Genomic DNA, 17980 nt, shown 5'->3' on the forward strand with positions numbered 1-17980 from the left:
GGGAAAAATGAGAACATTAAATTAACAGGGGAAAAAAATGAAACCAAAAGCTTGTTCTTTGAAAAAAATATTCAAAAAATGGTGAATCTCTAGCCAGGCTTCTCGCAAGTAAGAAGAGAAAATGAAAATTACTACGGTGAGAAGTGAAAGGCCCTCAGTGCTCACCCCAGGGACCGAGTACTGGGCACAATTCCACGCCTGCAAATGTGATAACTTACACATCTGTCGAATTCACACCAAGAGAAACGCGTAAACTGCATAGACCTCATCTACTAAATACACTGAAACCATGATTAGTGATCGCCCAAACAAGAAAACAGACAGGTCAAATAGTTTCACTGATGATTTTCTTTTATTTTCCTTTTGTATTGTGTTGTGATGGAACCTAGCCCTTCACTGGAATTCTACCAGACATTTAAGAGAGAAAATTTAGCAGTTATCTTTCATTTCTTCCAGAAAGTAGTGGAAGGGGGCACTTCCCAAATTGTTCTCCTAAAACCAAGAATAAACAAAGCCACAAGAAGCATGGAAAGCCACAGGCCAGCATCCCTCCTCAGCACCAAGTTTCAGTGAAGCAAATCTGATGGCACTGTGCATCAACAAATTCGACACCCCAACCAGGAGGGGCTCACTCCAGGTGTGAGGTCATTCGGTCTTTGAAACCTGCTAACGTAGACCATCTCTTCCACAGCCAAGGAAGAGAAGCATGAGCTTACAAGTTGGGGCAATACTTGGCAAAATCCAACACCCACTCGTGACTGAAACAAAGACTAGGAACACCCCAAAATGCTCACTGACATCAGACTCAACAAAGAGAGATAGGGAGCCTCTAGGGTCCAGAGAGGAGAGGGCCTCCTCTCACCACTTACTCACCGTTACACCCTGCACGTGCAAAGACGTTCATCTCCTCACGGCCCTGGAAGCTGGGAGTCCTGGGTCAGGGGCCTGCGTGGCCAGGTCTTGGTGAGCAAACTTCTGGCCGGCAGGTGGCCTCTGCTTCGCTCTCCTAATAGCCTGGCCTTCCCCCAGTGCGTGTGGGGAGGGCGCCGAGCTCCATCAGGGCAGGCCCCACCCCCATGGCCTCAGCTAAGCTAACGACTCCCCATGGCCGGCCGTGGCACTGAGGGTGAGGTCGCCCACCTACAAACTGGGGTGGGGAAGCAGAGGTTCTGCTGCTCTGGGCCATCTCCAGTCTGAACAACTGCCCCTCAGCTGAGGGCAAGGACCTAGTCACAGGGCCAGAATGTCATGGTACATCTTCCTCCCAGCCCTCCCGGAAGGCCCCAAGCACCACTCACAGGGAGCCATGAAGAGAGAAGGGGAAGCACAGATGCAGGCAGTGGCTGGCCCTGGAGACCTGAATTCCCACCGTGGCCTGCCATTGGACCGGGGCTTGTGGTGGTCAGGTAGACCAAGGGGGTTTAGCTCTGGCCCGCCTCTCAGTGTCTGTGGCCCCTGAGCCCATCCTGTGGCTATTCCCATTTCAGAATTGAGAGAGCGCGGACACCCTCAGCAGGTGGAAGAATTCTGCCTTGGCCCCGACCCACAGAGGGCCTCCTCCTGGGTGGGAGGCCACACAGACCTTCAGAGCTGCCCCTGCAGGGGGACAGTGACACAGAAGCCACATACCTCCCTGCAGAAATCAGAGGTCAGTGCCCCTCGAGGGCTCAAGGAGCCGGTGCCTTCCCCACTCCCCACACCTGCTGAGACTGTCAGAAAACAAATGGGCAGCTTGTGGGCAGCTGGCCGGAGAGGGCAGCAGTTGCCAACCTGCAGTGGTTTCAGTGCTGTAGCAGATCCACATGGCCCCTGGTGCCCAGCCAGCACCCGAGAGGTGGAGGCTTTTTCTCCAGCCCAGTTAGAGACGCCAAGGAACCCCAACTGCAGCCTGTTGCCCTGACTCCCACGCCCACCAGCCCAGCATTTCTTTTCTTTTTTTTTTAGTTCTCGGCAGACACAACATCTTTGTTGTCTGTATGTGGTGCTGAGGATCGAACCCAGGCCAAACACATGCCAGGCGAGCGCGCTACCACTCGGGCCACAACCCCAGCCCCAGCCCAGCATTTCATTTGGCTCACAGGGATCCGTCACCTGTCCCTTCCACAGCACACGTCATCTACTACAGTGGTGACATCATGTTGTTTGGATCTGATGGGTAAAGAGCAGCAACCACCCTGGACGCTTTAGTAGGACATAGATGTGTTGAAGAGTGGGAGGTAAATTCCACAACAGCCTGGGATCTCCCACCTCCAGAATCCGGGCCCAGCAGGCCGTGTGCCTGACAGTCCTTCCCGGATGGAAGCAGGTGGCTGCACCCAGGCCTCTGGGTGTTGAAGACCAGCAGGAGCCGGTCTGGCCCTTGTCTGGGACGGAGTTTTACCTGTCTCACTTGGACATGCTGCTGCAACCCTATAACTTAGTAACCCAAAGCAAGAGAAGGTTCTGGTCAGGATCAGGCGTGGCACAGGCCAACCCATGTCCAAGAAGCCTTGGCCTGCCCTTCAGGTGAGTCACAGACAGACTCAACCAGCACTGCCCGGCTGGACGGTGATGGCTCTGCCAGACCCTGAGGCTGAACACCCACCCTGGGCCACCATCATAAGAGCCTGGCCACCAAGCCACAGGGCCAGTACGAGAGGCAGCACCCCACAGTGAAGTGACAGGCAGGTGCTGGAGCCCCAGGTGAGGGACTTGCGGATGTGGGTCCTATCACAGTGCTACAGCCCTCTGAAGCCAGGCACCCCAATGGCTTCATGGGCAGCCAGAGAAAGCTCATCCTGAGGGCTGGGGCTGGGGCTCTGTAGAACACTTGCCCAGCAAGTGTGAGGCTCTGGGTTTGATCCTCAGCACCACATAAAGATGAAGGAAATAAATAAAATAAAAAATAATAAAATAAAATACAAATAGAAATTTTATATAGATAAAATAAAAAAGGTTTTGTGTCCCTCTACAACTAAAGGAAGAAAAAGAAAACTCATCCTGAGCACAGACAGTTCTGCATGGCATCCACCCAGAAGTGGATGGCTACAGCAGAACAGCCCCACTGTGTGGGGGAGGGGGAGGATAGGTAGAGCCCAAATCTCTGGAGAGGGCAGGACAGTGTACAGTGTGCCTGGTTGTGCCTTCTGCGTGGAAGGGTGACAGTGAGAGGCATAGATCTCTGCTGGCTGATAGGCAGGACTGACCTCGGCTGGAGGGTCAGGTGCCTAGAAAGAGCAGGTTATATAAAATCAGTGACAAGGCCGGGGGCCCCCAGTCTGGTACACACAGAAACATCCCTGAATGTGCAGAGTGCAAAGCATGTGCGTGACCAAAGAGCCACTTCAGAAGGGATCTTGATAACTGGGGGGTAGGGAGGGGGCACGATGGTCTCCTTCCCAGGGCCACCTCCTGAGTCAAGGTTGGGCAGTAGGAATGGAGGCCAGGGGTGGCCTCGCTACCTGTACTCACTGGGCACCTGGGCTGATGGCAGAGATGCCCAGGCCCCTCCTGCACCCTGCAGGCCTCAGGCAGGCATTTGAGCCATGGATGCACCTTCCTGCCCGCTTCACTTCTGCCAAAACTACCACGGAGGGACATACAGCGTGTTCACCCACACCACGGCATTCCATACAGCAGTCTGTCTCCAGGCTCATGGCCTCTCGGGTTCCCACAGGACTGCCTCTGCAGGTTTACTGCAGACCCCAGCTGAGTGGCAATCCATTCATTTCCTCACTGCCCTGGCGTGTCCAATCCAGGGCTTCCCCCAGGCAGAATTCATGGAGTAGAAATGGCAATGCTTTCTCAACTGTCATTATCCCTTGAGATTTGCTGGTGACATTTTTGCTTCCTGTCCCTGTGACTTTTGGATTCTGCTGATCTGGAGGCCTTAGGTTTTTCCAGGACTTCTCTGGGGTTAAGTGAAAGTTCCATTCCTGGAAATCCCTGCAGTCCTGGGCAAGACCTGGCCACGTGGCCATCACACCTGAGGTTGGACAGAGGGTCCCTCTACTGGCCAGGGTGCTTGGTCTAATGGAGGGGAAGCCCTGTCTTTATCCCAGATGGGATAAGGAGGTACATGGAAGGCAGCAGGTTCCTCAAGGATGTGTCTTGGCACGACTTCTTCCCACAGGAAGTGACTACAGGCACAACTGCTCACAGCAAAGGCCCTGCAGCAATGAGGGCTTGGGTCACCCCACAAGCAGAGAGCCAGATGCTTGCTGCAGGCGAGGGAGCGCCTGCCCCTTACCCCTGTGAGCTGTGTGCACTTGTACTGACCGGTTCTTTTTCTTCCTCTTCCCCTCTTCATTCCCCTATCACCTAACAAAAATATCAACACTGGTTAACATTGTATCTCCATGTTTGTGCTGTTTGACTCTCAAACACTCTCAAGAAGTGCCACTCAACCTGAATATCGAAGGTAAATAGAAACCCGGGCTCAGCCCCCTCTGGAGAGGCAGCCTGTTGGTTGAGAGAGTTGTGTATTAAGCCGAGGCATGAATGTGCTGCTGTTGTTATTTGGAAGTTGAATGTGGTTTTCAACAGCCGTCTGCATGCATGCTGATTTTTCAGGAGGGGCTGCTGCAGGTGGTTCTTTTGAAAAGCTACTTAGGCTGGGCCCCTTCCCTCTGTGGTCGGGGCTGGACAGACCCTTCATCTCCAAAAGGCTGTCCCAGCCAGATGTGGTGGCAGGTGGAACAAGTGTGCTGGGCCAGAGTCCCACCTTGTTCTCCCAGTGCTCTGCCCCGGCCCTTCATCCCACCCGCTAGTGTCCAGATATACAGAGTAAATTCCCTGGCTGGGGTCCTTCAAAGGCCATGGGGTTCCAAAAATTCTCTTTCAGCACCCACTTTCCAATGTTTGCTTTCTAAAGATTCCATTAGTGACCCTCAAAGAGTGACCATGCCCGCCCGCTGGAGTAAGCCCTCTCCACTCTATGCCATCTGTCTGTTTCTGCCTAGAAAAACTTAAATTCCATGAAAGGAGGGACCCCCTCAGACACAGTGGCACACACCGGTAATCCCAGTGACTCGGGAGGCTACAGTGGGAGGATGGTAAGGTCAAGGACAGCCTCAGCAACTTGGCAGGACCCTCAGCAACTTAGCAAGATTCTGTCTCAAAATAAAAAATAAAAAGGGCTGGGCATGGTAGCACACAACCTATAATCCCAGCAGCACAGGAGGCTGAGGCAGGAGGATCGTGAGTTCAAAACCAGCCTCAGCAAAAAGCAAGGCACTAATCAACTCAGTGAGACCTTGTCTCCAAATAAAATACAAAAAAGTGTTGGGGATGTGGCTCAGTGGTAGAGCATCTCCAGGTTTAATCCCCAGGATGAAGAAGGAGGAGAAGATAGAATGTTAGGAAGAGGAACCTTATCTGCCCTGTTCACTACTGTGCCCTTATGGTATCTGGTTCCTAAAAATACTAGGTAATATCTCTTGGCTGAATTTTATATCAGGGAAAAAACATTAAGTGTATTCAGGGCAACATGGGAGATGTAAGAAGAGTGACATATAGAACACTGGGATTAAAATGACATTTAAAACACACACAATTTGATATGCAGACAACATGAACGTGAAAAGCAGACAACAGACTGGAAGGGAAGGTCTTGAAAAGATGCAACTTGCAAGACAGAGGACAAAATGACACAAACAGTAGACGGTGACCAACTTGAATTTTGAGGGATGGTGGGGCAGTGTTAGAACAAGAAGGCAACCTCTTGAACACTCTTCCCAGCCCTGGGAGGGATCCTGTCTCCAGCTGGGAATGGGACCAACAAGAAGGGGATAAGCAAGACCAACGGAGCACCATCCACACGGGGGTCCTCCCCGCAAAGTTCCCAAGTCAGAATGAGGGCTGAGCTAAGCAACCCTCCTGCAGGTAAGACCTCAGCATCCTCAACCCACCCTCAAGAGAGGTCAGCCCCTTGGCCCATCCCCGGTGCCAGTAGGCCTCTAACTGCCTCCCTCTGCTGCCCCCACCACCACCTGCAGGGCCCTTGCCCTCCAGGGGGAGGCCGGTGCTTTGGGGACCCTTCACGGCCTGGCCTGCACCAAGCACCGCAGACAGCCCCACTCCTCATCCCTCCACCCCACGTGTCCTCCAGTTCCACACTTCCCTCTCTCTTCTCCATTTTATCTGAGCCCCATTCTTTCTGGTCTCCCTGTGTCCAGGTTTTCTCCAAACTCCCAGACCAGGCTTCCGCATCTCGGGCTGCCAGGCACCTGGGCCAGGCTCCTGGAGTTCCCCAGCCCTCCGCTGTCCTCATCGCCCCAAGCCCCTAGTATCCTGCACCGTACCAAAGGGACCCTGCGTCCCTCGACCCCCGCAAGTCCCGGTCTCGTCCCCGCGCGCGCGGGTCGGCGCAGCCCAGGTGGATGCGCGCGTCGCGTGGATGGAGACGGCGGCACACCCTAGCGCGCCGCCCCGCCTCCGCGTGCTGCGGATTGGCTCCCCGCGGGCTGGCCAGGGCCGATTGGCTTGGGCCGCGCGGCTGCCGGGCCCGTTTCACGGTGGGTAGCACCGCAGCGTGGATGCTGCTCGGTCCCGCCGCCGCCCGGGAGGAGAGTGGAGCGGGAGCGGCCGGGCGGGGCCGGCGGGAGCGCCTCGAGGAGCCGCTCCCGCCGCCCACCCCGGGCCCGCGGCCAGGGCAGCCTGGGGGTCGCGGCTGCACCGGGTGGCCGCGGGCGGCGGACAAAGGGCCATGCGGGGCCGCGGACGCTGAGCGCGGCCGGGCGGGCCGGGGGATGCGGCGCGGGGCTGGCGGGACCGGGGGGCCACAGCGACGCTCCTGAGCTCGGCGGCCGCGATGCCGTGGCTCCCGGTGAAGAAGATCCGCAAGCAGATGAAGCTGCTGCTGCTGCTGCTGCTGCTCACCTGCGCCGCGTGGCTCACGTACGTGCACCTGAGCCTGGCGCGCCAGGGCCGCGCGCTGCGCCAGCGGCTGGGCTACGGGCGAGGTACGCGGGGCGCGTGGGGACCGGGGAGGCGAGGGGCGGATTGGCGACGGCCCCGGCCTCCAGCGGGCGGCGAGTCTGGCTGGGCCGAAGTGCCTGGAGACCCTGCTCGCCCGCTCCTCCCAGCTGGGGGATCTTGGGGGAGGGGGCACGGTTTGGCCTGGCGGGACGCCCGATGACGTCAGCCATGACGCGCTGGACCCTCTGGGGGTTCGTCCCAGACCTGGGCGGAACCTAGGATCTGGCTGGATCCGGTAGCGATGGGGTTAAAGGTGGGATCTTGGCAAGTTCTCCACCCCAGCCCCAGAGGCCTATCAGGCCAGACCTCCACCACTGGCCTACTTAGCAGGACCTCAGTTTCTCCATCTGCTAGGGAGACACCCAGAGATCCTGACCCGAGGGCAGAGCCGCGGGAGTGACCCCTGCGTTTGGAAGGCTTCTGGAAGGGTGCCCTGGGTACACCTGTGCACCATGGAGCTGAGGCTGGTGCTGCCTGGTGCTCACACACCAAGTGGGGCAGTAGAACCCACAGAGCAGTTCAGGTCGTGATCAAGGAAGGGCCTCTGAAGATGGTGACCTTTGACACACACTCGGTGGGGAGAGAGACAGAAGGAGAGTGCCCCCGGGTCAGGTCGGGGAGAGTGAAGAGGCCAGAGTAGAAGCCCCACCAGGGCAGGACCAACCCCAACCAGGTTGACCTCGACCCTTGGCAAAGATGTGGGGGCAGGGAAACAAGTGTCTTTCCTCCCAGAGACTAGAACACGGGCTCCACAGACCCCCCAAGAGGGTCTGTGGATTGTCCCAACCCAGGTAGCTCACAGCTGAAACAGCTCAAGAGACCCCCACCCCAGCGCTGTCCCTTCCCTAAAAGAAGCCCCATCCCATCCCCAGCAGTCAGCAGATATGCAGGGCTCAGAGCTGACCCAGCAACACAATAAACCATCCCCTATCGACTGCCTCTGTGGTTTCTCAGCAGCCACGGGCTCCCCCAGTCTGACTTCCTGAGCGACTGAGGAGTCTGAACCCAACCAGGAGGGGGCAGGGACATAGGAACCCCACTGCTGAAGATCTGATCTCTTGTTCTCGCTTGGGCCAGCTGGGAAGCTGGTTCAGTTGGCCCTGGCTGCTCCTGAGTTGGTCCTGGAAGACCCAAGCTGCCAGTGGCACTGCCAGGAGCAACCTGGGCTGCGTGGGCAGGCACCAGCCCTGCACACTTGGCTCTGGGCTGAGGCCCATCCCTTGTCCAGCCACCTGGGCTCCCAAGCCAGGGCCTGTTAGATGTTGAGCAGTGGACAGGGTTGAGGCTTTTCTGGCTGTCCAGTCAGTGAGGCAGCATGCAGGTGGTGCCCAGCAAGTGTTAGTTCAGAGGCCTGTCTGGATATTCACTGTGTGAGGGCTCAGCCTCTGCAGGACAGTGGTGGCAGCCTGAGCTGGGACTTCACACAGAAGGCTCCCCATGCCGTGGATGCCTGGACTTAGGTCGGCAGGCTCTGGGCATCTGGGCCAAGCTGTGGGGATTGGTCTGGGAGTTTCTCAGTTGCTCATCTCCCAGCTGGTCAGGGAGGGAGGAGCTGGGAAAGGACCTGGGATGAGGAGCAGGTGAGTAGGCATTGCAGGAGTCTCAACAGGGAGGAAAGCAGGAGAGAGACAGCCCAGACCAGTTTGTCTCAGTGGTGCCCGTAGGGGATTCTAGCTCCTGAGGTCTGGATGAAGGTGACAGGCATGGATGTTGAAGCCCAGGGTTGGCTCTGAAGCAGAGGGGTCTCCTAGCTTCATTGGTTGTTCCTCAGTGGGAGCACCAGGAGGGGCAGAAACAGGGCATAATGAAGCTTCTCATCCCAAAGCCTGGGACCTCCCTCCCAGGATGCAGTGGGATGTTGAGGTTCACAGTTGAGGAAGGACTTCCCAGAAGTGGAGCAGATTCAGAGGTCTGCCCCAGGCCTGGGAAAGGACAGACTGGAAAGGGTTGCCCTGAGGGACAGTCTCCCTCCAGGACCGCCCTGGCACCAGGTCCTCTGGCAGACAGGACAGCGTGCCCATCTCGCCTCTGCCCAGGCCAGTTCCAGGGCTCCTAGGGTCAAAGGCAGCAGGGATGGCACAGGTGCCGTGGGCCAGATGTGGCTTGGCTCAGGACCACAGGGCAGGCTTTCCTGACCACAAGACCCTGCAGCCACCCTGAGCTCTCTGTTCTGGAGTGAGGGAGACAGTTCAGCACAGGGTAGAAGTGCTGAGGGTGCCAGGCCACCCTCAGGTCCTCCCAAGGCAGGACCGCTGGGCGAGCACAGCCAGGTGGGTGTGGGTGTGCAAGCACAAGCAGAGGCACACGGCCTGCGTTCTCTCACCCCAGCCAGGTGGAGTGCTTCTGCCAGGCTGCCCACTAGGTGAGACGTAGATGTAGAAGGCCTCAGGGCTCGGGTGAGAGGTGGGGCCTCTGCTGAGCAAGCAGGCGCAGGGAGCATCTTCCTGGAGCAGAGACACCACAGCTTCCTGCCCTGCTCTGGCCAGGTGGGCTAGGTCCCTGCCCCCAGCTGACCCCATCTACTCTGGCCAGGTGGTCTCTGGCCTCATGAGAGCCTGGGCCCCAGATGTGCTTCACCTTCGACCCACAGATGGTGAAAAGCTAACCGGTGTGACAGATGGCCGGGGTGTCCGGGCCATGCCCTCCACCCAGAGGGCAGAGGATTCCAGTGAGAGTCGTGAGGAGGAGCAGACAGTGAGTGGGGACGATGGGGGAACCCCTAGAGGGTGGCCACATGTGTGGACTGGCAGGTATGGCCACAGTCTGTCCCTGGTGGCCCGTGTCTGAGTGGACACAGTGGTGTGCGTGTGTACTGGCCTGTCGTGCCGGTGGCCACCTCGGCCTGGGCAGATGTGATGCGAGAGTGTCCTGGCCCCAGTGGGGCTGGAGTTTACACAGCTGTGAACACGGGACGTCATGAAGCTGCCCACCGGGTGTGGCCTTGAGCTCTGAACTGCCACCCTTCCTCTCACACAGCCTGACGGCCGGGACCCAAACACGCTGCTGCCCGTTGGGGTGGGGAGGCCGCCTCCACTGAACCTCACCCGCCAGGCACCCCCCTGGCGGGAGGAGGTGAGCTCTGCCCCCCTGACCCCTGCATCTCTCTGTATGGGTCTGGGAGGCTGGGGGAGGGGGCGTGGCTAACTCCCCTTCTCCCCAGTACAAGGGGCAGGTGAACCTGCACGTGTTTGAGGACTGGTGTGGGGGTGCCGTGGGCCACCTGAGGAGGAACCTGCATTTCCCGCTCTTCCCTCACGTGAGTGCCCCAGAGAGGGAGGCCAGGCGGGCCTGCAAAGCAGGGTGGTCAGTGGCCCTCCACATGAGTGGTCACTACCCCCTCAGACTCGCACCACTGTGAAGAAGTTGGCCGTGTCCCCTAAGTGGAAGAACTATGGACTCCGGATTTTCGGCTTCATCCACCCAGCCAGAGATGGTGCGTGGGCAGGGTGTGCTGGGGGAGGGGTGTCACGAGGGCCTCCGCTGAGCCCCTGTCCCGTGGACCAGGAGACGTCCAGTTCTCCGTGGCTTCTGACGACAATTCTGAGCTCTGGCTCAGCGTGGATGAGACCCCCGCAGCCGCGCAGCTTGTGGCCTTCGTGGGCAAGGTACTCCCTGCCCTACCCCAGGCCTCTTCCTTCCCGTGGTGCCCCTCTATCCACACCCTCTTTGTCCCTCTTTGGAATGGGGACTGGATGGGTCTGGACCTCAAAGACAACATGAACCCCCATAACCCTTCTGTGTCACCCCCAGACTGGCTCCGAGTGGACGGCGCCTGGAGAATTCACCAAGTTCAGCTCCCAGGTGTCGAAGCCCAGGCGGTGAGTGAGGGTGTTGGCGTGTGTGGGGGCTGGTGATTTCCGCCTGTGTACCCTGGCACACTCACACCAGCAGCAACCTGGTCCTGAGGGCCAGCCCGGGGGGCCTGGGAGCAGTCTGACCTCCTCTCGCTCTCCAGCAGTCAGGGTGCCTGGGCCTGGGGGAGAACCAGCCCTGCCTCCTCCTGTCCACAGGCTCATGGCCTCCCGGAGGTACTACTTTGAACTACTTCACAAGCAGGATGACCGGGGATCTGACCACGTGGAAGTGGGAGTGAGTGTGGCCTGCCGGGGCCAGACCCTTCCAGAGACCCCAGCTGCCCGCCCTCCCCTTCCACTCCCTGCTGGACTGCAACGTGTCCCCAGGCAGAAGGGGTTTCCAGGAGATCAGGAGGGTCCGAGGCACCCACTGGGGAACAGGGGGCTTCTCTGAAGGGGACCCTTTATCAGGGAGGCAGTGGAGGGGACCGCATAGAGGGTAGGAGGTGCAGAGTGTAGACTTCATACAGGAGAATGGAGCCCGCATCTTCCAGCATCTTGGGAGACCCCAGGGGGTCTGGTGGCCAGGTCAGGGGTTGGGTGGAGCTACAGTGTTACGCTGGACAGCTCAGCCTCTCCTCAGAGATCGGCAATGGGATTTGCATTCAGGAAGAATCCTCCAGCTGCTGATGGGTGATTGGGGGGGGTTGGGAGATAAACCAGGAAGAGGGAGGGAGGACCTGAGGTTGAAGGGAGGGAGGCGGTTCACAATAAGAGAGAGGCCTGGAGTCCTCCCTGCTGGGGTGGGGGGACCACCACCAGGGTGGAGTAGGGGTTCTCCATCCCAGCCCCATGGACTTGCCTGTGTCTGGCGTGTGTAGTGAGTGTCCTTGGCAGGCTGGAGAGAGTTTGGAGTCGCCCTGGGAAGACTGGGGGAGTCTGTGAGGGGGTCCAGGATCAGCCCCTGGGAACCTCAGTCAGAAGAGCAAGACAGGGGTCCCCTCTGCAAAGGAGAGCAGAAAGAACAGCCCTGGGGTGGGGCCCTGGGAGGGCACTCTAGCAGGAGATGCTGGGCCTGGCCCTGGGACAGCTGGCAGTGACCTCCAGAGGGCAGTAGCACAAACCCAGGCAGCAGCTGGGATCTGGAGCCGTAACCAGCAGGCCAGGAAGATCCAGGGTGGGTCTGGGTCTGCCCCGGGGACCCGCCGCCTTTGGCACCTCCTGCCAGTTAGCCCTGCTCCAGAAGGTAGGACGCCCCCCACATACTCCCTCCCAAGAACTTCCTGTATTCTTGTAGGGATTGCTTCCACTCCCCCAGCCCCAAGCCAGGGAAGACCCTTCCTCTTTTCCCTGAACCCAGTCTTCCCTGTCTCTAACCCCAGTGGCGAGCTTTCCTGCCTGGCCTGAAGTTCGAGGTCATCGGCTCTGCTCACATTTCCCTATACACAGGTACGGGGCTAGAGACCTCCTCGCGGGAGGGGGCAGCTTCTGATGGACCGGCTCTGGGTTGGGGTGGGGACAGGCTAGGAGGATCCCCTTCACCTCCTTCTACCAGCAGATGAGTCCACCCTGAAGATGGACCACGTGGCCCACGTTCCCCAGTCTCCAGCCAGCCACCTAGGAGGTCGCCTGCCACAGGAGGAGCCCAGCGCCGACATGCTACGGCCGGACCCACGGGACACCTTCTTCCTCAGTGAGACGGGACCCACCAGGGGTGAGGGTGGGGGCCAGGCCAGGCTCCAGTCTGACTGCCCCTCCCACAGCCCCTCGGATGGAGCCTTCGAGCCTGGAGAATGTGCTGGAGCCCTGTACCTATGCCCCCACCTACGTCCTCAAGGACTTTCCGATCGCCAGATATCAGGGACTGCAGTTCGTAAGTGCTCCTGACGAGGTGCGGGAGACCGGCCTCCAGCCTGCCCGGAGACCGCCCTGACCTCAGCCCCACCCCCAGGTGTACCTCTCCTTCGTCTACCCCAACGACTACACGCGCCTCACTCACATGGAGACTGACAACAAGTGCTTCTACCGGGAGTCGCCACTGTACCTGGAAAGGTGGGTGGGCGGTCCGTCTGGAAGTGAGGCGGGGCCTCGGCAGGGCAGGTATCTGACGCCCTGCACCACCGGCCCCAGGTTTGGGTTCTATAAATACATGAAGATGGACAAGGAAGAGGGGGAAGAAGACGAAGAGGACGAGGTGCAGCGCCGTGCCTTCCTCTTCCTCAACCCTGACGGTGAGTGCTGCGTCCCAGCATCCCAGCACCCCCGCCTGCCCGCCTGGGCGTGGCCAGCTGACCTGCTTCCCTGCAGACTTCCTGGCGGAGGAGGAAGAGGGGGAGTTGCTGGACAGTCTGGAGCCCACCGAAGTGTCCCTGCCACAGGGCAGCCACAAGTCTCCCACCCCAGCACCGCCCACGGAGACTGCTATCACCCCTGTCCCACCGACACCACCCAGCCCCCTGGACCAGCACACCCCCAGACACTCCCGGGGCCTGAGCTGGGCTGCCCGGGCCGGCCGCCCCCTGCCCCTCTTCTTGGGTCGAGCTCCACCCCCACGTGTCGCAGAGAAGCCGCCCTCTAAGGTGTATGTGACGAGGGTACGACCAAGACAGCGGGCCTCCCCAAGGGCGCCTCGCAGCCCTCTTTGGCCTCCCTTCCCTGGTGTCTTCCTGCGCCCCAGACCCCTGCCCAGAGTGCAGCTGCGAGTTCCCCCACACTCACCACGGTGGGGCCGGAGGACCGGAGGCCCCCAGGCCATAGAGCTGAGGCCCCCGACCCGGGCGCAGGCCACCCAGGGGGATCGGGAGGGCCGGGCACTTGTGCCGGGACTGGCAGCGCTCTCGGCGGACTCGAACTCATCGGCCGAAGCGCAACCGGTGACCTCCTTCCTGAGCTTGTCCCAGGTATCCAGGCCGCAGCTGCCTGGGGAGGGCGAGGAGGAGGAGGAAGGGGAGGATGACGGGGCCCTGGGAGATGAGGCCTCAGAGGACAGTGAGGAGGAGGGCGCTCGGGCTCTGGGCCGCTGGCAAGAGGACGCCATCGACTGGCAGCGCACCTTCAGCGTGGGTGCGGTGGACTTCGAGCTGCTGCGCTCAGACTGGAACGACCTTCGCTGCAACGTGTCGGGGAACCTGCAGCTGCCCGAGGCTGAGGCTGTGGACGTGGTAGCCCAGTACATGGAGCGGCTCAATGCCCGCCACAGTGGGTACGAGGCGCCTGGGAGAGGAAATGCTGGTCTGGGACATTCCCCGGGGCTCAGCAATGTGCTGGTCTGGAAAGATGCACTCCACCCTGAGCTTTTCTTTTGGGTCCTAGGGATTGAACCCAGGGGCGGGTAACCACTGAACCACATCCCCAGCCCTTTTTATTTTATATTTTGAGACAAGGTCCTGCTAAGTTGCTGAGGCTGGCTTTGAACTCGCCATCCTCCTGCCTCAGTCTCTGGGCTGACAGCATAGGCCACCTAGCCCTGAGGCACTCCACCCTTGGGAAGCCCCAGGGGGCTCCTCTCCCCTGGGTCCTAACGACTTGGGGCCCTTGTCCAGGTTCAGGGCCTCCCTGGAGCCTCACCAAGAGCTGGCTCCGTAAAGCTTCACCTGTAAATCCCACAGCTGTCACTGTGCACCTGAACTCAAGGGTGAATCCAAGTTTCAGGAGTTAATGGTCAGTCTCAGCCAGATACTGAAAAAGGAGCCAGACAGACACCGAGGGTCAAGCTCCAGACCCCTAGACCCCTCCTCCCCTATACAATGCTGCAGAGTCTTTACCAGGGTCTAGTCTTGACTCTCAGAGAGGGTGCAAGGTTCCTGCCCGACTGCCTGCCCCAGGCCCCAGCATCCAGCTACCCTTCACCCCACAGTGGCCCTATCTTTTCCTCTGGGGAGTTTCCAGAAGGCCATGGAGTGTGGTAGCCACCGAGGAGATATCAGATCTGCATTCGATAGGCAGGTGGGCAAAGGATTGCTGGGGACAGGAGGCCAGGCAGAAGATAGAGACCTGGAAGGTTCCCAGCAGGGCCAGGGTTGGGTCCAGGGTTGTATTCAGATGTGCTGCTGCCTTCGGGAAGGGTGGGGCTCCTGACAGGCCTGGTCTAGGGCAGTGGTGGACCCTCCGGTGACTCCAGGTGGCTCAGAGGGCAAGTCTGCCCTTCCTCTAGGCGTCCTGAGAGCACCTCATTGTCCCATGAGTAGGAGAGGGTGTGGCTGTGACTCCACCTCTGCCCACTTGGGTGTGAAGGTGCAGGTCACCACACAGAAGATCAAGAGCATTGGGGCAAAAGACTCCTGACTTGGAGAGAGTGGTCAAGGGGCAGGAGTCGAAGGGGGAAATCTGCTGGCCTCCAGGGGTAGGTGGGAAGCCCCGTCTGAGAGCCTTCGCATGCAGACAGGGGACACCCCAGAGAATGGAGGGTGCCTGGAGGAGGGGTCAGCGCTGGGCTGGGGAAGCCTCCCAGTGTGGGCTGCCCTACTTTCTGCTCTGCCCTGGGGAAGGAAAGCACAGGTCAGCCTACCTCCTTTCTGGGAACTCCACGGCGGGGTTGGGGTGTGATGTGCCCCTGAAGTCCCCATCCTTAGTGGCAGAGTCTTGGAGCATCCGGCCCTGGGCTAACCCCACCCACCTCGTAGGCGCTTTGCACTGCTTCGCATAGTGAATGTGGAGAAGCGCCGAGACTCGGCCCGGGGAAGCCGCTTCCTGCTGGAGCTGGAGCTGCAGGAGCGCGGGGGTGGCCGCCTGCGCCTCTCGGAGTACGTCTTTCTGCGACTGCCGGGAGCCCGCGCCGGAGACGCAGACGGCGAGAGTCCCGAGCCCCCTCCGGCTGCCTCTGCGCGACCTGATGGCCGCCCAGAGCTCTGCCGACCGCTGCGCCTGGCCTGGCGCCAGGACGTCATGGTGCACTTTATCGTACCAGGTACTGGTGTGGTGGGTGGGCACGGGCAGGTGGGGCCGCCGAGGCCCCAGGAGGCCTCCGGATAGAATGGGGGTGCTGATGCCAGGACAGGGTGTGGGGTGGCTGGGTCCAGAGCAGTAGGCTCAGTGGTGCCCACTCCTACAGTGAAGAACCAGGCCCGATGGGTGGCGCAGTTTCTAGCAGACATGACGGCACTGCATGCGCGCACCGGTGACTCGCACTTCAGCGTGGTCCTGGTGGACTTTGAGAGCGATGATATGGACGTGGAGAGCGCCCTGCGTGTGGCACGGCTGCCCCGGTAATGGCATCCTCCACCACCACCACCTGGGAGTGGCACATCTTTTCTCCTTGGGAGGTGTGTCTTCCCGCCAAGGCCACCTCTAGGATCGGTGCCTGTGACTTCCCCTCCCACAGGTACCAGTACCTGAGACGCACTGGAAACTTTGAGCGCTCTGCCGGGCTGCAAGCCGGAGTGGACGCAGTGGAGGTGCGGGCCAGACAGGTTTGGGGCTACGAGATGGGGCGGCCCGGGGAGGAGTCCATCTGTGGGAGGAGAGTGTGGGGCTCAGCACTCCTAACCTCCAGGACCCCAGCAGCATCGTTTTCCTCTGTGACCTGCACATCCATTTCCCACCCAACATTCTGGATGGCATCCGCAAGCACTGCGTGGAGGGCTCGCTGGCGTTCGCACCTGTGGTCATGCGCCTGGGCTGCGGGAGCTCCCCTCGAAACCCTCATGGTAATGCCCTGGATGCCCCGGTGATGCCAGGGTAAAGTCCAGGAGCCTGGGGACCTCTCCCCACCTCCACCCCAGACCTCTCCCCACCAGGGCCCCCAGAGTGCCCAGACACCAGAGCCTCTGGTTTGGGGCCAGATCCATGAGCACCTCCCAGTGCCCTCATGGTGCACTGGGCTTCTGGCGGTGGCCCGACACCAGAGGGTGGTCCCCGGGAGCCACAGAGTGAGGGGACCCTGCACCAGACCCCTCCTGAGGTCTCCCACTGGCCCTCTGGGAAGGAACCTGGCAGGACCAGCATGAAGAAGGGCCTCCCCGCAGGTTACTGGGAGGTGAACGGCTTTGGCCTCTTTGGGATCTACAAATCAGACTTTGACCGCGTGGGAGGAATGAACACCGAGGAGTTCCGGGACCAGTGGGGGGGCGAGGACTGGGAGCTCCTGGACAGGTGACTGCCCCCCACGCACTGAAGAGAGTCCCATCCTCACTGGGAGGGTGGGATTCCAGGGCCCAGGTGCTCAGAAGACCCTGCCCTCCTCCCCCTCTTCCCAGGATCTCATAGGCCCCGGGGACTCGCCCCAGACCCTGGAACCCCTTCCCACCCTCAGAGTCTGGCAGACCCAGGGCAGTCCCGACACCCGGCTTCTGGGCGAGGGTGCTGACACTCCTCCACCCACCCCAGGGTCCTGCAGGCAGGGCTGGAGGTGGAGCGGCTTCGACTGCGCAACTTCTACCACCACTACCACTCCAAGCGGGGCATGTGGGGCACACGCAGCCGCAAGGGCGCCCACCCGGAGCGGTCCTGAGGATGCGGCAGCCCCCAGGGGGGTCCTGTGGCAGCAGCCGAGGGCTGTGCTCTGGGCCCTGTCCCAGGCACAGCTACCAACCTGGCCTGCCCCTCTCCACCCACCCAGGCTCCCTCCGGCCCCCGCCTGAGAGGCGGACTTCACAGCTGGTCGGGGCGGGCCACGGCGATCCCCACAGTCCACGATGATTTCTGTGAAATTTTCTGTAGCGATGACATTGTTTTCAAGATTTCCAAGAGTTCTGTCTGTCCCAGTTTTTATTCAGAAAGAAATGAAATATTTTTTTTAGTTCCGACTTGTCCTCTGTGGCTTGTGCTCTAGGGAGGCACTGCCTGCCCCAGTGCCCCTCACTTGACCCCACCTGCCCTGCCCTGGCCTTCCGCCTGGGCCCCAGGAGTTCATTTCTTCCCCGACACCCCCTTGTGCCGTCTTTGGTCACAAGGACAGGTGGCGGGGGGCCTTCCCACACATGCCAAGACGGGCTCTCACTGTCCCCTCGGCTTTAAAAGCAGAACATGGGGCTGGTGCTTCTGCATCTTCCCAAGATGGGGGCCTGGATCCGGGAGCACTCTGGGTGGCCAGGAGTAGGCAACCCAGTTCGTGTTGGGGTCGGGCCCAGTGGTAGAGGACACCAAGTCCCTGCTTCATTCCCAGCACTGGGGCGGGGCGGGGGGGACAACTCAAACTGCTTACATTATAGAGCCGGGGAGGGCTGGTGGTTTGACGTTCGCTCCTGCTGGGAGAACACTGAGGGTATATTGACCAGAGCCTGGACAGTGCC

General features: G+C 60.0%; 1 protein-coding gene across 1 annotated transcript; it reads left to right on the forward strand.

Annotated features, from left to right (window-relative positions):
* The first annotated feature begins 6790 nt into the window (after window positions 1–6790).
* On the forward strand, window positions 6791–17199 carry B4galnt4 (beta-1,4-N-acetyl-galactosaminyltransferase 4). The gene is made up of 20 exons (XM_026379395.2): window positions 6791–6941; window positions 9548–9651; window positions 9934–10029; window positions 10118–10213; window positions 10300–10390; window positions 10462–10562; window positions 10708–10775; window positions 10968–11046; window positions 12134–12200; window positions 12310–12444; window positions 12515–12624; window positions 12703–12803; window positions 12882–12982; window positions 13059–13953; window positions 15374–15657; window positions 15802–15955; window positions 16072–16144; window positions 16243–16396; window positions 16715–16841; window positions 17076–17199. The coding sequence occupies exons 1-20, from the start codon at window positions 6791–6793 to the stop codon at window positions 17197–17199; spliced, it is 3111 nt and encodes a 1036-aa protein (XP_026235180.2).
* The last annotated feature ends 781 nt before the right edge of the window (window positions 17200–17980 follow it).

Source organism: Urocitellus parryii, chromosome 4, assembly GCF_045843805.1.
Source record: "Urocitellus parryii isolate mUroPar1 chromosome 4, mUroPar1.hap1, whole genome shotgun sequence".
Taxonomy (NCBI): domain Eukaryota; kingdom Metazoa; phylum Chordata; class Mammalia; order Rodentia; family Sciuridae; genus Urocitellus; species Urocitellus parryii.